General features: G+C 37.4%; 1 protein-coding gene across 2 annotated transcripts in view; it reads right to left on the bottom strand.

Annotated features, from left to right (window-relative positions):
* The window catches only part of NDC1 (NDC1 transmembrane nucleoporin), a 48,486-nt gene that overhangs the window by 24,189 nt on the left and 5,288 nt on the right, over positions 1–19,009 (bottom strand). For both annotated transcript variants that reach the window (XM_057711287.1, XM_057711297.1), the window contains exons 4-12: positions 16,993–17,167; positions 15,698–15,836; positions 12,436–12,544; positions 10,660–10,711; positions 8,369–8,504; positions 7,481–7,573; positions 5,874–5,955; positions 3,462–3,620; positions 6–251 (exon numbers count right to left, since the gene is read on the bottom strand). In XM_057711287.1, coding sequence (XP_057567270.1) covers positions 6–251; positions 3,462–3,620; positions 5,874–5,955; positions 7,481–7,573; positions 8,369–8,504; positions 10,660–10,711; positions 12,436–12,544; positions 15,698–15,836; positions 16,993–17,167 — 1,191 coding nt within the window. The remainder of the gene's footprint in view (positions 1–5; positions 252–3,461; positions 3,621–5,873; positions 5,956–7,480; positions 7,574–8,368; positions 8,505–10,659; positions 10,712–12,435; positions 12,545–15,697; positions 15,837–16,992; positions 17,168–19,009) is intronic.

A 19,009-nucleotide genomic window follows, 5' to 3' on the forward strand; every position in this document is an offset into this window, starting at 1 on the left:
CTTACCAGAAGCCGAAGTCCATAATCTTGGCCCTCTTCTTGTAAGCTGAGGACTTTGAGGTGACCTATAGCACGTGTTTACATCAAAAACTCCAGCCATCCGATTCACTACACTAGAGCCAAATGGGGTTGCCAGGGGACTTGCAACATCAGGTGTAGACAATTTTGAGGAGAACAGCGACGTCTTAATCAATGATGGCACTGAAAGCCGAGGCATCTGGCTAGATTTGGGGGTCTGAAAAGTAGTTTCCTCTGTAAAAGAACAGATCCACTGCTGAAGAGGAAATCTGGAGGCACAGTGGTTAAGAATCCGCCTGCCAATGCAGGAGCAATTAAGCCTGTGTGCCACAACTACTGAGCCTATGCTCTAGAGCCCACGAGCCACAACTACTGAAGCCCACGTGCCCTAGAGCCCATGCTCCGCAACAAGAGAAGCCACTACAATAAGAAGCCAGTGCACTGCAACAAAGAGTAGCCTCCCCTCACCACAACTAGAGAAAGCCTGCATGCAGCAACGAAGACCCAATACACCTATAAATAAATAAATAAATAAATAAATATTAAAATAAATAAAAATTTTTTTAAAAAGAGGCAACCTGATCAAAGCAGGCCACTGTGGTTCTCAAAGTTTACACATCTCAATTCTTTAACTCATTTAACCAAGGCTCAGAGATTGTTTCCATTTAAGTTTACATTCTCAACATCCAGATTTTACTACTGCAACTTGGTGACCGCTCAAGAAGCTTTATACATTTTTTTATGTCAGATTGGTATGGCCTCTCGTTTTTTTCCCTAAACAGATATCTTCATCTTCAAGGTCAATTTCTTTAACTCTAAGCTGCTTTGAATGAACCTATCAACTTCTACTTTATTTTTAAATGGCAACAACTTTATTGCATTAGAATATACCCAGGGTTACTGCATGTTCTTATTGTAACTATTACTAGGCTAAATCAAATCTGTAGTGTGAAAATGTACAGAAAGTGCTAACCTTATCCCATTTTTCCCAGTGTTCTTTCAAGTTAACAAAAGTCACACCAGAGACTAATTTGCCTACAAATCTAATTCATAAATAGCTTCTTCAAAAATTATCTTATAACTCTACCAATTTATAGAGTCTCTTGTACAAACATAAAAGGACATCTTTCTGCTACTCAGCACAAGGCACTAAGACAAATAAATTATACAAGTACTCTATCTTTTTAATAAAACTGGCATAAGACATCAAACATTTAAAGCACCAAATTTTCACGACATGACTTTTGTTTTAAGAAATTTTATTGAGATACAGTTAACATACAATAAACTGCATATATTTAGAGTGTACAATTTGGTATCCCAATCTCCCAATTCATTCCCCACCAACCCTCCCTGCTTTCCCCACTTGGTGTCCAAATGTTTGTTCTCTACATCTGTGTCTCTATTTCCGCCTTGCAAACTGGTTGATTTTGTACCATTTTTCTATATTCCGCATATATGTGTTAATAAACGATATTTGTTTTTCTCTTTCTGACTCACTTCAGTGTATGACAGTCTCTAGGTCCATCCATGTCTCTACAAATGTCCCAGTTTCATTGCTTTTTACAGCTGAGTAACATTCCATTGTGTGTATGTACCACATCTTTTTTATCCATTCATCTGTTGATGGCCATTTAGGTTGCTTCCATGTCCTGGCTATTGTAAATAGTGCTGCAATGAACACTGGAGTGCATGCGTCTTTTTGAATTATGGTGTTCTCTGGGCATATGTCCAGCAGTGGGATTGCTGGGTCATATGGTAACTCTATTTTTAGTTTTTCAAGGAACCTCCATACTGTTCTCCATAGTGGTTGTATCAAGTTACATTCCCACCAACAGTGTAAGTGTTCCCTTTCCTCCACACCCTCTCCAGCATTTACTGTCTGTAGATCATGACATGACTTTTTAAGGGTTAATGGCAATAAGAAATATTTGGAGAAACAATTTAAAAATTAAGATTGGGGTTTTTAAGTTTTGCAATGATTCCTCAAAATTAGAGACAAATTTTGACTGAGAGATAGAATATGACAATTTAAAATAATGAATAATCCATATTTGGTCAGGCCCAGGATCTCCCCCAATTCAGGATTACAATGCCCTTTCTAACATGCTAATTTGATGTAACTATAGCTATTCAAAATTCCCTACTGGCTCCACATCTTTACAGGATAAAATATAAACTCCTTTCACTAGCAAACATCATCCTATCCATTCAGATTCCTTTTAGTAGCTACACTGTCTTGTCATTATTTGTGTGTCTCCCACTAAAAGGTCAATTCCAAGAATGTTTTTTCATCTTTGACCCTTTGGCTTCTAGCACAGTGCCTGGTACATGGCGGGCATTCAATAAATACTTGTTGAGGACTTCCCTGGTGGCACAGTGGTTAAGAATCTGCCTGCCAATGCAGGGGACATGGGTTCGATCCCTGGTCCAGGAAGATCCCACATGCCACAGAGCAACTAAGCCCGTGCGCCACAACTACTGAGCCTGTGCTCCACAACTACTGAAGCCCATGTGCCTAGAGCCCACGATCTGCAACAAGAGAAGCCGCTGCAATGAGAAGCCGCCCCAATGAGAAGCCTGCCCACCTCAACAAAGAGTAGCCCCCGCTCCCCACAACTAGAGAAAGCCCACGTGCAGCAACAAAGACCCGATGTAGCCAAAAAATAATAATAAAATAAAATAAATAAATAAAATTTTTTAAAAAAGAAGAAAAACACAAAAAACCCAGAAGTTCAGATGATGGGTCCAAATTCCCACATGGGAACAATGCACTGAAGCTAATCCACAACTTCTCATTTCAGATGAAGCCTGTACTCTCAAGTTTGCCACAGTCCTTACCCAACCAGTTCTGCCCATTTTCATTAAATGCCTGGCTCCAAAAGGCACTGGAACATTAAGTCTTTTTAACATCTTACATTCCTAGGTATTGTCTACTTAAGGTGTTTTGTGAAATAGCATAAATTCCTCCACCTGTCCTTTTTCCTCTCAGTTTTCATCTTTCAAAAATTCTATCACGCTATCTTTAAGCAACGAATGTGATGCCCCACCCCCAAATCACTGAGTCATTTCAGTTGCTCCTCTCTGGGCACTGTCCAGAAACTTTTCATCTCTGGGACACTGCAAGCAAAATAGCAACCGGTATTCCCTGTAAAGATCCACCTGGCTCTGTCCTAGAGTAAGCTGAAGTCCTCTATCTGATGAGCAACATTTTGTTAGCCTTTTTAATACCACCACCACCACCACACTGGACTTAATTTTTTCAATCTACAATGATACCCAGGCTTTTTTCTTGATTCAGTACAATATCCCATATATTGGATCAATTTTCCCTAAAAATATATACTTCACATTTATATACATATCCTTAGATTAACTACTGTTATCTTTTTTAGGAAATAAAATGTAAGTGCTTTCCCCTCTCTTAGTAGTATAAGGAGTTACCTGGAGAATTCAACTTCTTAGGTTCCCCTGGGTATGACGAAGACATCACTCTCCCATTCGTAGCAGCAGCTTCTTGGTAGAGTACAAGTTTCTGAGTCATATCATTTAAAAGATTCAAACATTCCCTTGAAATGGCTGTCCAATTGTGGGGATGTCCACCTACGAGGTCCAAATACCAGTTTTTAAAATGTAGATAATCTTGTAGTCTCCTCCCAGCATGAGGAGAAAACTCAACAAGAAATGCTATATAACACTGCATCAGGGCCCACTTTTCCCAGTTAAGCGACTATTTATACCCATGGCATCTAATACACAGCAAAAGTTCAATAAATATCTGGATGAAATAATTTTCCTAAAAGTCTACAAGCAAAAATTTGCTATTTTACCATTGCAAAAAAAAAAAAACAACACTCTCAAATTGGTTGCTAAAATAAAGTCAAACACTATTGCACAGTTTGAGTGAAACAGACCCAGGTTACTTCACTAGCAGTACTGAACAAACTGAAGACTAAGACAATGACCATGTCTATGCGACGAACCCCATAGCCCCCTCTAAACTGCTGTGGCTGACCCACTGTGCTTCCTCACATTTTCATTTCCAAAAGAGCCCTTATTTGCTATTTTATCTATAGAAGTGACACATTATTTGACAATGATCATACTCTATACTTAGAGTGTTTATGTATCTGCTATCTTATTATTTAACTTAAACTACGGTGATCCACACTCTTAAAAATTCCCTTAAGTCTTATCTTTAGATTTTCTAAAACCCTTATCTCCTATAGCTGTCAAATAAAAATCAACTGTGCGCTGAGAATAGCAGAGTCGACTGAAAACTGGTTTCTCCATCCTGGGTGCCAAACAATCATTCTCTCTTCACTTAGATCCCTCTTTAAATCTTTCCTCCCATTTACAACTGAAGAAGAATACCCCTCAACCTGAAAACAAACAAAATACTCCATCAATAGGCCCCCGGACGTTTTATACTGCTGTAACGCAAGACCAATAAGGAATTATGTAATGGTCCAGTTACATTTTTTTTCTTGCAGTTTTGAGATATAATTGACATACAGCACTGTATTAGGTTTAAGGTGTAGAGCATAATGATTTGACTTACAAACATCATGAAATGGTTATCACAGTAAGTTTAGTGAATATCCATCATCTCTTACAGATACAAAATTAAAGAAATAGAAAAAAAAATTTTCCTTATGAGAACTCAAGATTTACTCTAATAATTTTCATATATAATATACAGAAGTGTTAATTATATTTATCATGTTGTACATTAGATCCCTCGTACTTATTTATCTTATAACTGGGAGTTTGTACCTTTTGACTGCCTTCATCTAATTCCCCCTCCCCCACTCCTTGCCTCTGATAACCACACATCTGATCTCTGTTTCTATGACCAGTTACATTTTAATAGTATGTCCTCTGGTAGAGAACACGCCACCTTGTTACAGTTTACCTGAATATCTGGTGAAAACATTCAGTGTATAGAGAATTCTTAAGTAAACCTAAGTCTCCTAGAAAGGTATTGCTACCATTAATTTTCCACAGCATCAGCACTGGACTTTTCATACTACCGAAAGGAGAGTGGCTCTGATCATCTACATTTTTATGAAACTGGATTTTATTTCCATGTAACATGTAACTACAGGTTTATAATGTGGGAATTGGCAAGTTGGGCAAAATAATAAAGAGCTTATTAGAGATGTAAAGCTACCCAGGTTCTGTCCCCACTGGTGCTGGGCTGGAAGGCTTTCCCTCTAGGAACAAGGCAGAGCAAGTGTTGAGGAGCCTGGCAAGTAACAATGGAGAAGTGTTTCAGAGTTGCCAAGTGCATCCTTGGGCTGATCACCATCAAGTCTATTGATAGTTCCTTTTCACTTTTTTTTTTAAAGGAAGGCAAAGTAGCATGGCAGGAAGAGGGAGCTCTGCACTTAAGAGTCAAATGACAGAATTTCTTATTCTAACTCTGATATTAACTTTACTAAGCCACTTTACTTTATATTAACTTTACTAAGTCTCTCTGAGACATAGGTCCTCCATCTAAGGATCAGACCACCTGATTTTTAAGACTTCTCATAGTATTAAAACTTCTGGGATTCTTAAACTGTACTTTCCTGCTCTAAAACTGCCAACCTACCTCATAACTTCTTCAGGTGAAGGGAATGAAGCGGCCGAGGGAAATAATATAGAAATTGAAAGATACTTTTCCTGTAAGTAAAATTTCTAACCACAGCAGTACAAACACTTAGTTGTATAAGATTTAAATCAATACTTCATTTAACGGACTCACTGATTTGTGATATTTTAATAAATACATCTCGCTCACCAAAAACTTTAAGTGGAACACTTTCCGCACACATACCCAATTCCTATTAGGTCTATTACTTTTAGCAATACCTGGTTGGCTAAGGCTAAAAACTTCTTGTCTTCGTGAAGGAGAATATTGAGAAAGCAACATCAGGTCCTGCAAGGCCAAATACTGAAAGGGAAAAAAATACACACTAATTTTTTTAACCTCTATATAAAATCTTATTTACGAATAGAGCTCAATACCACATATGTAAGGGGAAATCAGGTGAAATTTTTGATGAAGGAAATACTTTTCAGAACCACAACCTTCCTTTCTAGACTTCCAGAACTTTTTTGCCTCTACCCTTTGTAGGCTACGCTAGTCACCGTGGGCTCCAGCTACCTAAGAACTACAGAACTCTCTGTGTTCCTTCCCACCTTGTAGTGGGAAACTTAAAACATCACTTCCTCCTGGAACTTCCCTGGCCTCCCTGGCAAAAACATACTCACACAGCTCTCACCCATGGTACCTACCAAAATTTACTGTAACTGCCTGCTTACTTGTCTTACCTGGTTCCACCCACTAAACTGTAAGGCAGGGACAACATCTTGCTCACTACTATGTCCAAAGGCACTGCCCAGCACACAGTAGATACACACCATACTCCGTACTTTTTTACTGAAATTCTTCATTTTGTTCCCTGCAAACCACTCATCATTTAAGACACCATCCCTTCTGTGAAGGTTTCTTGCTCTGGTCCCAAGCAGAGTAAGTGGTTCTCATTGCACTTAGCACAGTAAATTTTCATTATTTTGTGTATCTGCCTTTTCCATTAGGCTGTGCTTCTGTCTTAGTCATCATTACTCCCTAAGCAACTAGCAGTGACTGACATCTGCTCAGTAAATAAAGATCTGTTAAATAATCAAATGAGTAACCAATATTTTTGTTCAGCTAATAAATTTATCATAATTGATATTTAAAGGTAATCAGAACCTTAGTGGGTCATTTTCTTGTTAGTTTACAACTTTTCCAGAGTATAATCCAAACTCTAGGTTCTATTTTCTTTTAATTCTTTTTTAAGTAGTATGAGCTCTTAACAAGATCACATATATTGCAGTTCTACTTTAAAATTTCAAAATAAATTTAAATCAAAATAATTTATCCGCACTTAGGTTAATTTATAAACTTACTGCAACTTCTTTAGACTCTTCTGATTAAAATTTGTTCTAGGATTATTATCATTATTCAAATTAAAAGAGAGCTCACTAAATATGTACACTCTCAAGTACTTCATTTGACCATAACAGCCAGCAATTCTATATGAGTGGAAATATACCTTAATCCAATGATTTAAAAAAAACAAAAACAGTGTTTTATTTTGTAACCATGAGGAATTTATGAAAAGCTAACCTATATGGTTGTGTCATTACATTTCATGCTTGAAATATTTTTATATCTCCCCTAAATATAGAATTAGTCTAGCTTATACACATACATTGCAATATATACTTGCATCTTAAGTCACTTGGAATGAAAACTGAAAAAGTAAACAGCATTCAGTGTAGCATATAGGTGATTTTTACAATACATTTTACAGTATTAGAATATCCTAGGCCCTCAAAAAATATCTAAGTACTTAAATATGCAAAATATTAAGTCTATTCCGTAAGTTAGAGACGACTGTATAAAGACACAAAATGCGCAGTTCTACTACCTTTATGATGAGGGGAGGACTGCTGTTTAAAACTTTCGGGAGGCATTCATCTGATTCTTCTGAAAATGGTGGCTGAACAGGGAACAGATGAGCCTATCAAATATAATCAAATATAAAGACTATGGAATGATTATTTTCATGACTTAATTACATTCAGTAAATAAGCACTATCTGAAATTTATTATAAAGGAGACAATACAACCAAATTAACATCTTAAGTGTTCCTTGCAAAAACAGATTGCATTAAAACTATATATACCCAAATACACTACCTTCTAAAATGTTACTTTCCCAATTTTACTAGATATCTGGCTTCCAATAATAGAAACAAATTTAAGAAACAAAAATTCTCTGAAGTCACTAAAGGTTAAAAACCTAGAGATGGTAAAATAAAACAGAAACACTCATTTTCTAAGACAAACATTTGAATGATAGTGCAATTCCTATTCATTTAAAATCATTTCTTCAATATAAATTTTAAATATTTCTTTCAAAAAACAAGTATTTTATTGCCTTATATTAAAATATTTTAATACTGATCAATAGTATCTATATCAAGAGCATGTAAAATTAATTACAAATTCAGGCCAATCAAGTATATGCTCAATAGAGAAATGGAAACTGTCAGAAGAGAATTACACTACAGATAAAACCTAGTAAGTACCACTAACAGTTCATTTAATTTAGTTTTGAAACATTTAGAACACTAACACTGTTCCTCAAGAAAATAATGCAAACAAATGATGGTTAAAAATGATATATCCCTTATGAAATCTCGGAAGAAAAACCAAAACCCAACTTCTCAACATGGCTTTGTGCACAACAACATGCTGATCCGCGCTCTGCACTACAAAACAGGAGAGTACCGACAAAAGCCTCAGTACTAACCTCTGTGGCATAGATTTTGAAGAGTATCCATGAGATGTACCAAGTCATCAGGACAAAGACACCACATAGCCAGACATGGTAGAGTAACGAGAGATTCAAGAGGCCACTCACAGTGTCAAGAGGCCTATGCAACTGCCTATGAAAGCAGAAATTACTATTTAATCCTGCAGGAAAAATACAATCTAAGCATTTAAGAGACCTGGGGCCCCACAATGAGAAACAAATAAATCCTATTTCTAAATAATAATGGTGATAGATTTCTCTCCTTTTGTACCCTATACAGTTCTTTAACTATTACCTTCTTACAAAGTACACAAGGGAGTCTTAAGGGAAGAGTAGACCTAAATTAGCTCTCAGCTTCTTGCATTCCAAATCTTCACTGTCATTTTCTATGAGGGAGAAGAAGTCTGCCCTAGAGGTTGGATAAAATTTTATTATTGTTGTTTTGTAGCTTGATACTTAGAAACCATTCAACATGACTAGCACCTCTCCTGGACCAGATTTCAACTCTATCTGTATACATATACACAGTTTCATAGTAGTCAAGAACACAAAGTACTATCTAAAAATAACACAAACTTTACTTTTAAAATAATTTAAGAAAATCTGCTAGAATGCTAAATAAAGGGAACCGCAGGCAATGTTACCAAAACCTTGAACAGCTCAATATGCAAAGTCATCATAATCCTACAATCACACATTTAGCAACTGTGAAAACAGGACTAGAGCTTCTGACTCTGCTGTTTGTAAATGTTGTGATTTTGTTAATCACCTGACCTAACCTACCCTCAGTTTCCTCATCCATATAGTGGCATACTATTTTCATTCTACCTCTTAGGGCTTTTACAAGATTTAAAACAGTTTATGTTAGCAGTGCCCAGCATAGTACTTGACATTCTCGGGGGTTGGCGGGTGGCGGGTGGGGGGGTGGGGGGGGGTGGTTGTGGTAGTGATAAATAAAGGTTTTTTTCTTAGGGCCTGGCATACATTAAGGCCAGAATATCAGGCACTGCCATACAAACAAAACATTTTTGAAGTGAAAGGAGGAAAAAAGTATTATATTAAATTCCTATTGATATCATCATTATTTTTCTCTTTCCATTTGACCAAGTTTACAACCTGGGCTAACAAAATAAATGACCCACGCATTTGGATTCATATCTAGTGATGAAGCAGAAGACAAAACTAAATTTTATCTAGAAACTTTCAAAAGTTAAGAATTGAAATCTACACTGTAGAAACCATAATATCTCAAAACATCCATAATGTCGATATCCCCACTCCTCAAAAGTGGCAGTAGTTAAGATCATACAAAAGTATCACAGTGAAATAACCAATAATTAAAAGAACAAATACTAATAGAAGTTTATACTTATTCGCCAAATAAAGATTAAAGCTTTGCCTATGTGCAAAGTGCATGGGGAGGGACTTCCCTGGTGCTCCAGTGGTAAAGAATCTGCCTTCCGATGCAGGGGATGCAGGTTCGATCCCAGGTCAAGGAACTAAGATCCCACATGCCATGGGGCAACTAAGCCCGTGAACCACAACTACTGAGTCTGTGCTCTAGATCCTGAGTGCCACAACTACTGAGCTCGCACACCTCAACTAGAGAGCCTGTGTGCTGCAAACTACAGAGCCCACGTGCTCTGGAACCCACGTGCCACAACTAGAGAAGAGAAAACCCACATGCCACAACTAGAGAGAAGCCCCCACGCCTCAACAAAAGATCCTGCATGCCTCAAAGAAGATCCTGTGTGCCGCAACTAAGACCCGACACAGCAAGAAGAAAAAAAAAAAGTACATGGGGAATAACTAGAACAATAAACCCCAGTGCTGCTACTCCATTGCTACTTATGACCTTCAACTGGTCACGTGACCTAACTCACCTCTGCTCTCCTCACAGGTAAAATGAGAGTAAAACCACAGTATGGTGCTTATCTACCACAACATAGCATGGAATGATTATTGAGGGGGAAAACAAGAGAGGTATGTCCATGCAACTCAAGAAGTCCACTTACATAAAAGCTCTATCTAACAAAAAAGGAATTATCATTGCTTATTTTTGGGGAAAGGAACTGGGTGACTAGAGACAGGGGCCAACAGATTCACTGCATACCCTTTTATATACCACTGGATTTTAACATAATATGAAATATGTGTATTCAAAATGAATACAAATTTTTAAAAAATTTAAAGGCTAAATCTAAATAAAACATCTGGAAAGTAGCAAAAACCTAAAAGGATGGAGACAATTAAAAGCATTAAAATTAGACTTTTCATGCATCACTTACTCATCTAACTGAAGGTCCATAGCAGTGCTAATCCAAGCTTTGGGAACATGGCCTGAGATGAAAAAAAATACCATGCTATAATCATAAGAAGTTAATGAAACAAATCTTAATCAGGCTTTGGAACATGAGGTTGATGAGATGACCAAGTAGACACCAAGACCTCAATCAAAATGCTAGACTTTGATTAGGAATGGGCAGGAAAAGAGAGTAATTTCTGAATACAGGCAGTCCTTGCTTTGCACAGGTCCAACATGTACATATTTCAGTTACTGTGCTTTAGTTAAATAACACCAGCTCCCAATAACATAATTCAAATTTCAGTTACTGTGGCATTAGCTGAGCGTAAATGAATACAGAACTTCTATCTTTTCAGCAGTACACAAATCAGTACGTAGATAACAGATGGACATCCTTTTTTTCAAAATCTGTTAGTGATTAGTCACTCACACCTGTTATTCAGTTCTGGCACAGACAGCAGAGCATGTAGCTGTGTTGCTTCCCTATCTTCCATGATAAATCCACATGACATTTTACAAAAATGAAAAACTGAAAGAGAAAACTGGCCAAAAAGATGAAAGTACAACAAAGAAACGAAAAGTAGTAACACTGGAAATGAAATCTGAATGAAACATAACTGGAATTATGGAAGAAACAGATGACCATGGATATGCTGACACAGCTGCTATGTCAGCCCAAATGCACAACAATAAGAGAACAGCCAGGCTGATGGCAGTAAGTTAATAAAAAACAACAAAGTGTTAATATTAAAATGACAATTATAAAAGCTATGTAGAAAAATGGATTATATAAACTAAAAATTTTAAAAAGGAGACAACAGAATGGCTTATACACAAATAGAACAATTTTGTAAAATTATTCCACAGAAAAAAGTAGGACCAGAAAAATGTTATTGTCTGAAAACGGTATTTCAAAATGCTGGATTTTGTTTATATTATTATGAGTTGCTAATGAGATTAAGGTTTACCATTCAACTTGTACCATTCATTATATTAAATAAGCTGTATCTTTGTGCTTAAAATTCATGTTAATAAATTCTACAATGTTCCCTTAGCAATAGAGTATTTCTGTATTAGTTATGTTAGCAAGTTACAAAAAGTTATAAAAAGGAATATGTTATTTATAGAGTAATGACCAGATGATATACAATATTTTCTCTCTTTTTTAAAGGATATATTTTTTAATGTGGTAAGAAATACATTATAAAATTTACCATCTTAATGACTTTTCAGTGTGTATACACTATATCGCACCTTGTCCACATGACAGATCTCCAGAACTTTTTCACCTTGCAAAACTGAAACTCCATATGCATTGAACAACTCCCCCTTCTCCCCTCCCCCTAGCCCTGGCAACCACTATTCTACTTTCTAAGAGTTTGACTACTTTAGACCCTTCGAATAAGTGGAATCATGTAGTATTTGTCATTTTGCACCTGGCTTGTTTCACTTAGCATAATGTCCTTAAGGTTCATCCATGTTGTAGCATGTGACAGGATTTCCTTCTTTTTTAAGGTTGACTATTATTCCATTTTATGTATATACCACGTTTTCTTGAACAATATTCTCTCTTAACTAAATAGTCTTTGAAGGTTTGAATCTAAATCTAAACACTTAATCTAAACAAGGAACCAGTTGGGCTGATCACATACCTACAACTGTAGGAAATACATAAATACAATCAAGAACGACTTTATAACTGACATTTTCTGAGCTGTGAGCTAACACATACGCTGTATCAAAAAGCAGAAATTCTTACCAAGAAAATAATACACAATGCAGAAATTTCTAAGCAGGAACAGCGATTCCACACAACTATGCTTAACTAGCAAGAACACAGACCTCCTGAAGCGCAAGAACTTGTACTGCTGTAGAAAAAAAGAAAACCAGAATCAAATGACACATTCAAATAAAGGTTGTACTTTATTCCAAAGTGAGCACAAAACTATAACAGTCCATACATAAAATATAATCACTGCATAAAAAGACAAAGTTTATTCCAAAAGTAAAAAAATCAACTACTTCAGATGTTAAAGTATTTAATATTTACATTATACAACACCTCACTGATACGAGATCAGAAATGAGAAAAATTAACAATATCAACCTATACTTACAGTAAGGACTATGGAGATGGAGTAAGTACAAAAAACATAGTAATAATTACAACAATAGCAGCTAACATTCTTTGGATGCTTACCACATATCACACACTGTTCCAAGCACTTTAAATGCACTAATCCATTTAAACCTCACAACAACCCCATGAAGGAGGTTCTATCATTATCCCCATCTTACAGATGAGAAAACCAAGGCACAGAGAGGTTAAGTAGCTTAACCAATGTTACCAGCTAGCAAAAGAAAAATCTGCAATTTTAATGCAGCAAGGCTGGCTTCAGAGCCTCCAACCTTAAAGATAACGTATACCACCTCTACACTAAAATTTTTCACATGCTATTTGCAGAAAAATAGGAGGTAGTGAAGAAGATACAAACCTAAGAATTGGGGACCCAAGTTCTAGTGCTTCCTCTTTCTATACAACACTAAGTCAGTTCTGTCTCCTATCTAACTATCTGTGAGATAAGAAGGCTGAACCAGCTAAACAGTTCCTTAGTGGGTACCTTCCAATGATAACAATCTAAGAGAAAAAAAAAATATGAAATGTTTTTTGAAAAAATTACACTTCTTGTGAAACAAGGTGTGTCTGCCCTAAAAATGCCAATGGAAAAAATATTTTTAAATTATTGGAAAGAATCTAAGGAAACCCAAAGAACCAAAGATGGACTTCCCAAATTCTGTCTACTTTCGTGTTTATATTAGGGCTAATCCTTCTTTAAGGATTTCAGAAGCTAAAGGACAGCAAAGAATTGTAGTCCTTAGTCTACCATGTCTGCAGATTCCCACAGTATCTTACAAAAAGCAGCCCAGGTGAAATGAATACTAGATCACTAACCATACAGCTTGAAGTATCCTGGCTTATTCAGATATTTTCAAAGTCCAAGATGTGGAAGTGCACTATTCCGTGCAGTCACTGGGTGCTACCACCATCTCACCTTGACCTCCTAATAAAAAGGACATAGTTCCTATATTTATTCCTACTGTAGCTCTCACCTCAACCATCACTCACAAGGATCCAGAGAGGTTAAGGAAACAGACATTTTGGTTGATATGCAGAGAGTAGCTAATATACCCTCTTCTTGCTCCCAAGCTGAAGCGTTTTTCAATTCCCTATTGGGTTCTTCTGTAATTTGGCTATGAGTCTTTTCAAATATTTACTATGTGCCAGGCTTTATAAATCTTACCTCATTTAATACTTTCAATCTTGTTGGTGTATAACTTGCCAAGCCTATCTTGGTATTCATCCATTTCTTTGTCCCCTACTCCATGCCAATGTTCTGCTTTCCCCTATCAGTCTATCATTAAGAATTTAATAAGTGCAACAGAACTGGGTTTTGTAGCACAAGCAAGTTTGCAGAAAAAAAACCTAATGGACTAACAGCAAATTGGTTACAATCACTAGATTTTTTTAAAGATGTAATTTTTAATACTATTACATGAAAAAAAAGTAGTTACTGAATAATATGTACAACATAAAACTATTCATGAAAACCCCGCCACACAAAATATATTATAGCTACTATATATATAAACGTAGTGTCCATAAGAACATACAAGCATGAATCTAAAATTTTGTCAAAAGAAATTACAAAAAATTTAGTAGTCAAATTTTACAAATGTGACATTACATGGTATAAAGAATAATTTATCAACACTATCAATCTTGGACTCGCCTTGTTCACTCTCTCACATATCTGTGATGTTAAATAGGTGGTTACTTTCAACAGAGGTCCGTGGAGGAGCAACATGTTTGGGGGTTATTTCATTTTTCTCTAATGTTTTTTTTTCTTCCTTTCCTATATTCTTAACTATGTTTGGATCAAAGATGACTCACCATGGATATTTTTATACAGGATTTTAGGGGTTTTCTCCTTGTGAAATTCTGAGGTGGCAAAGCTGACACTCTGCGTTTTAATTCACCTTCATAAGATGTGAAGAATCTGTAAATAGCACTCTTTGTTTATACACTCACAGGCTGCAGGGAGGTAAGGGCCAGATCCTTTTCTGTGAGCACTATCTCCTTGCAGTAGGTGTATTTTCATCAGATTGTTCTCAAGGATGCAACAGGCATGTGAAAATTTTAGTTAAAACAGGAGAACCCTAATCCATCACACTCTCACATGTACGCTCTACTGGCACATCATTTATTTACACATCCCTCCCTCCCTACCGGGTTGGGTCCTAGTGGGAAGGGGCTGGTTCTAACAGTTTTGCTCTAAAGCCCAGTACTCAGCATGCCCTAGAGGGGAAATGAAGAAAATAACAGCACCGTCAAGAATAGCGGCAACATGCTGGGGAGAGCCCTGATGGTGCTGGAAAAATCTCAACCCAGCTTCCTCTCTCCTGCCAGAGGAGGAGACAGCTCCTACCAAACCAGTAGACTTTTTAAAACCTTAGTGAAAGACAGTTTAAACCATCCCACTCCAACCAGTCAGAACTGTTTTATTTATGCACATCATGCCTGTTCTGGAAAGGATTTGAGATACTAACTGACATAGTCTATCCTTACTTGTACATCCTCAAGCTCAAGAGGTTCTTAGGTTCAAAAAGAAGCTGGCAGATGCACAGAGGTACCTTGCCTGAATGTCGTCATCATCCTCCCCCAGCCCTGCTAGGTCACAGCCACTGCCACTACTCAGCAGGGAGGGAAAGAGCGGAGCAAAGCGGTATTCTGCGAGTGGCAGCAGGAAGGGCAGCTGCAGCTCTCAAACAGACACTGAAGTCTCATAACGACAAAGATCTCCCCTCCAAATGCATTTTGAGCATCTCAGTCCTAAGTTTTGCTGATCAAATCCTGAATTAATCTGATGAGGCCAATTACACATACAAACACCAAGGCAACTTTAACCCTGCCAATAACTATGCCAATTCTGACATAAGGTAATGCTCAAATGATAGCTTACCTGTATGATGGGAAACGGAAGATAGTTCATGTTGTTAATAAAATACAGGAGGCTATAGCTATAGCCCATAAATGCTCCAGCCAGCAGGAAAAAAAGGTGATACTCATTTAAGCAGGTTTGTGCAGCAGGGCTATCTAAGCTGAAGGGGAAAAATTAGGTTATTAACTCAAGAGTCAGGGACACATATATTACTATTTTAGGCTCAACAGTTACTGAAGGCAAAGCTTTGACTTAATTACTTAAGAAATGCCCAAAATTCAAATAAAAAGGTTAAGTGTGGGCAAAAGATTAACAAAACCCTTTCCCCTGATGCATGAGAACTTGACCTTTAGTTAACATTCTAGCTCTGCTCCTCCAGAAATCTGGAAAGGGTAAGAATGTCCCCTGTGACAGTAAGCAACAGTGTTTATGAGTTGGTAAATTGCATCTGGACTGAGAACTCTAAATACAGGCTATAAAAATTGATAGAGATGCTGTAACTTTGGGCTTCTATGTTGTCTCTTATAACTATGCAATCCCTCATAGGGACTCTTTTCACTAAAGAAAATTTATTGCATTAGGAAAAAACTTGCCTTATATAATTGTAACTGGGGGACAAAAGGAAATCAAGTATTCAGTAGTAGTCATGAACACTGTCTTAAAGTCATTGGATAGTAGAGAACTTAAGATTACTCTAGTAATCTTTTTTGATTTTTGAAGTCAGAATATCAACTTGAAATTTACATCAATGCCATCTGTTCAAGAATCATATAAGTTTCAAAATTATAAAAGTACTCTACTGAAGAAGGTATTTTTAATTATTTAAAAGTTTTTTCTTCTTTCTTCCCATACTATCCTTCCTTCAATTCCCAACCTAAATACCACCTCCTCCAAGAAGACATGTGTGGTTCTCTCCCTGCTTTCTGAACACCCACAGGTTTTTATCTGCATATTTCACTTTCTTCCTACTACATCTTCTATTTCTCATACATTCGTACTTCTTTCCTATTATATCCATTTGTGTCCATGTCTTAAATCCCCTACTGTTCTCAACTCTCAAGGAGGTCATGGTCCATGTGTGAATCATTCTAACAAATCCAACAGCATCTAGCATTAGCACCTTGCCCAAAATAAATGGTTTAAAAAAATGTTGAATACAACAAACATAAAACATCAAAAACATTTGATGTATGTAAAAAAGCACTTTTTACAGAAGTCCAGAAAGTAAAGAACGTCTATAAACTATTAATGCATACAGGTCACCTTTGGCTTAGCAACTAAAGAAGGACCCTTAGAAAAAATATATGTAATATTACCTCTCAGGACCAGTGCAGGGAACCACAAGAAAACTGTACCGACCCTTGGTTATCACTGCGGCACACCACGCCATCATCATTCCCATCGCAGCGTGAATAAAGGAGTGCATGAGCTGCTGAGGGTGAATGACCTTCCCCAGCAGGGCCAGTCTCGAGCAGGGAATGGAAGGCACAACTGCAAACAAAACACATGCCTGTGGCTTTATAATCTGCAGCACATGAAGTCAGAGGACTTAAACTATTCCCTCTAATCTTTGCACAAATACGCCAAAGGGCAGGAAGAAACCCAGAGTCAATGAAAAACACAGTACAGAAAAATTCTAAGTTAAAAATTCTTTGTTAAAATAATTTGAAAAAAGATTGAATAAAAACAGATGCTCACAGAAAGAAAAACCAAAGAATCCAGAGAGGTGAAACCTAAGTATAGTATGATTAACATTTTCAATTCTTTTTAATTAAGATTTCCTGATAGCTCAAACAGTGCCTATGCGGGCACTCCCCTCACTGCCATAAAGGAATAAATAATAGTAATTTTAAGACAGTGCTGCCCTCCAGCAAGTTATCCTTATTTCAGCATTTTAAATTGTCAGTATACAGTCCATCTGTGAAAAACCACAAACCAGGTAAATAACGACAACACTGAACACTAAAATAAATGCTTGCATGGGAACATCGAATACCTCTCTGATAGTTCAAAATGGTTTTCTGAAGTGAGCTGGAGGAGGCAAGCAGGGGTGGGAGGTGAGGTATGCTGACCTCTGAAAACAGTGGGCACAGGGTACTAACTCTTCTTTTAATACACACCAAGTAAAGAGACTGTGGGAGGCGGAAAATGACGCGTAAAGGGAGCGGGCTTAGGTGCTTTACATTTTGGGGACGAGGCTGCTATCACCTTTGCCTCCCCACCAGAAATGCCCACACTCACTGTGTAACTTACTTATACTCTGAACATACCAAACCTTCTCATGTCCTTAAGCCTTTTTATACGCTACAACTTTTACCTAAAGCATCATTTTCCCTCCTTGTCTACTTAATACAGCTCATTGTTCAGGCTTGGTTCACGCATCGCCTCCTCCAGGAAGTGCACCATGCTGGGTAAATAGTGCTCCTATATAGGCCCATACTATCCAGTATATTATTGTCTGTCTCAGCACATTGTGATCCCCTGAGGAAAACTGGGACCATACATCTCCTATCCCCACACAATGCATGGCACAAAGTAACACAAAGAATGTTGAAGGAACGAGCCAAAGTGACTAGTCAGATTTTAAGAATGACTAGATGGGGACTTCCCCGGTAGTCCAGTGGTTAAGACTCTGAGCTCACACGGCAGGGGGCACTGGTTCAATTCCTGGTCAGGGAACTAAGATCCTGCATGCCACATGACACGAAGAGAATGACTAGCTGGAGAGCCTTTGTCTGGCATCTAAATCTAGATGACCCAGGTACATGGGACAGTGTGAAAGAACACATGCTGTAAACCAAGGCGTTCTGTAGATGTTTTGAATAGAAAAAGAGATCCATCAGCCAGTAGCGAGGGGTTAGAAAAGCAAAGGAAAAGGGTGTACTATAAAAATCCAGAGAACAGTGTGAAATTTTATACCATATCTAACAAGGAAGTACTAAAGACCTCAAAAGAATTTCTAGGTGGCACAGTGGTTAAGAATCTGCCTGCCAATGCAGGGGACGTGGGTTTGATCCCTGCTCTAGGAAGATCCCACATGCTGTGAAGCAACAAAGCCTGTGCACCACAACTACTAAGGCCCTGTGCCACAACTACTGAAGCCCACACACCTAGAGCCCACGCTCTGCAACAAGAGAAGCCACTGCAATGAGGAGCCCATGCACCACAATGAAGGGTAGTCCCCACTCACAAGTAAAGAAAACCCAACTGCAGGAACAAAGACCCAATGCAGCCAATAAATAAATAAATAAATAAATAAATAAGTATAACAAGAGTGTAAAGCAATTATATTCCAATAAAGAGCTTAAAAAAATAAATAAAAATAAAAAATAT

Source organism: Hippopotamus amphibius, chromosome 1, assembly GCF_030028045.1.
Source record: "Hippopotamus amphibius kiboko isolate mHipAmp2 chromosome 1, mHipAmp2.hap2, whole genome shotgun sequence".
Classification (NCBI taxonomy): Eukaryota; Metazoa; Chordata; class Mammalia; order Artiodactyla; family Hippopotamidae; genus Hippopotamus; species Hippopotamus amphibius.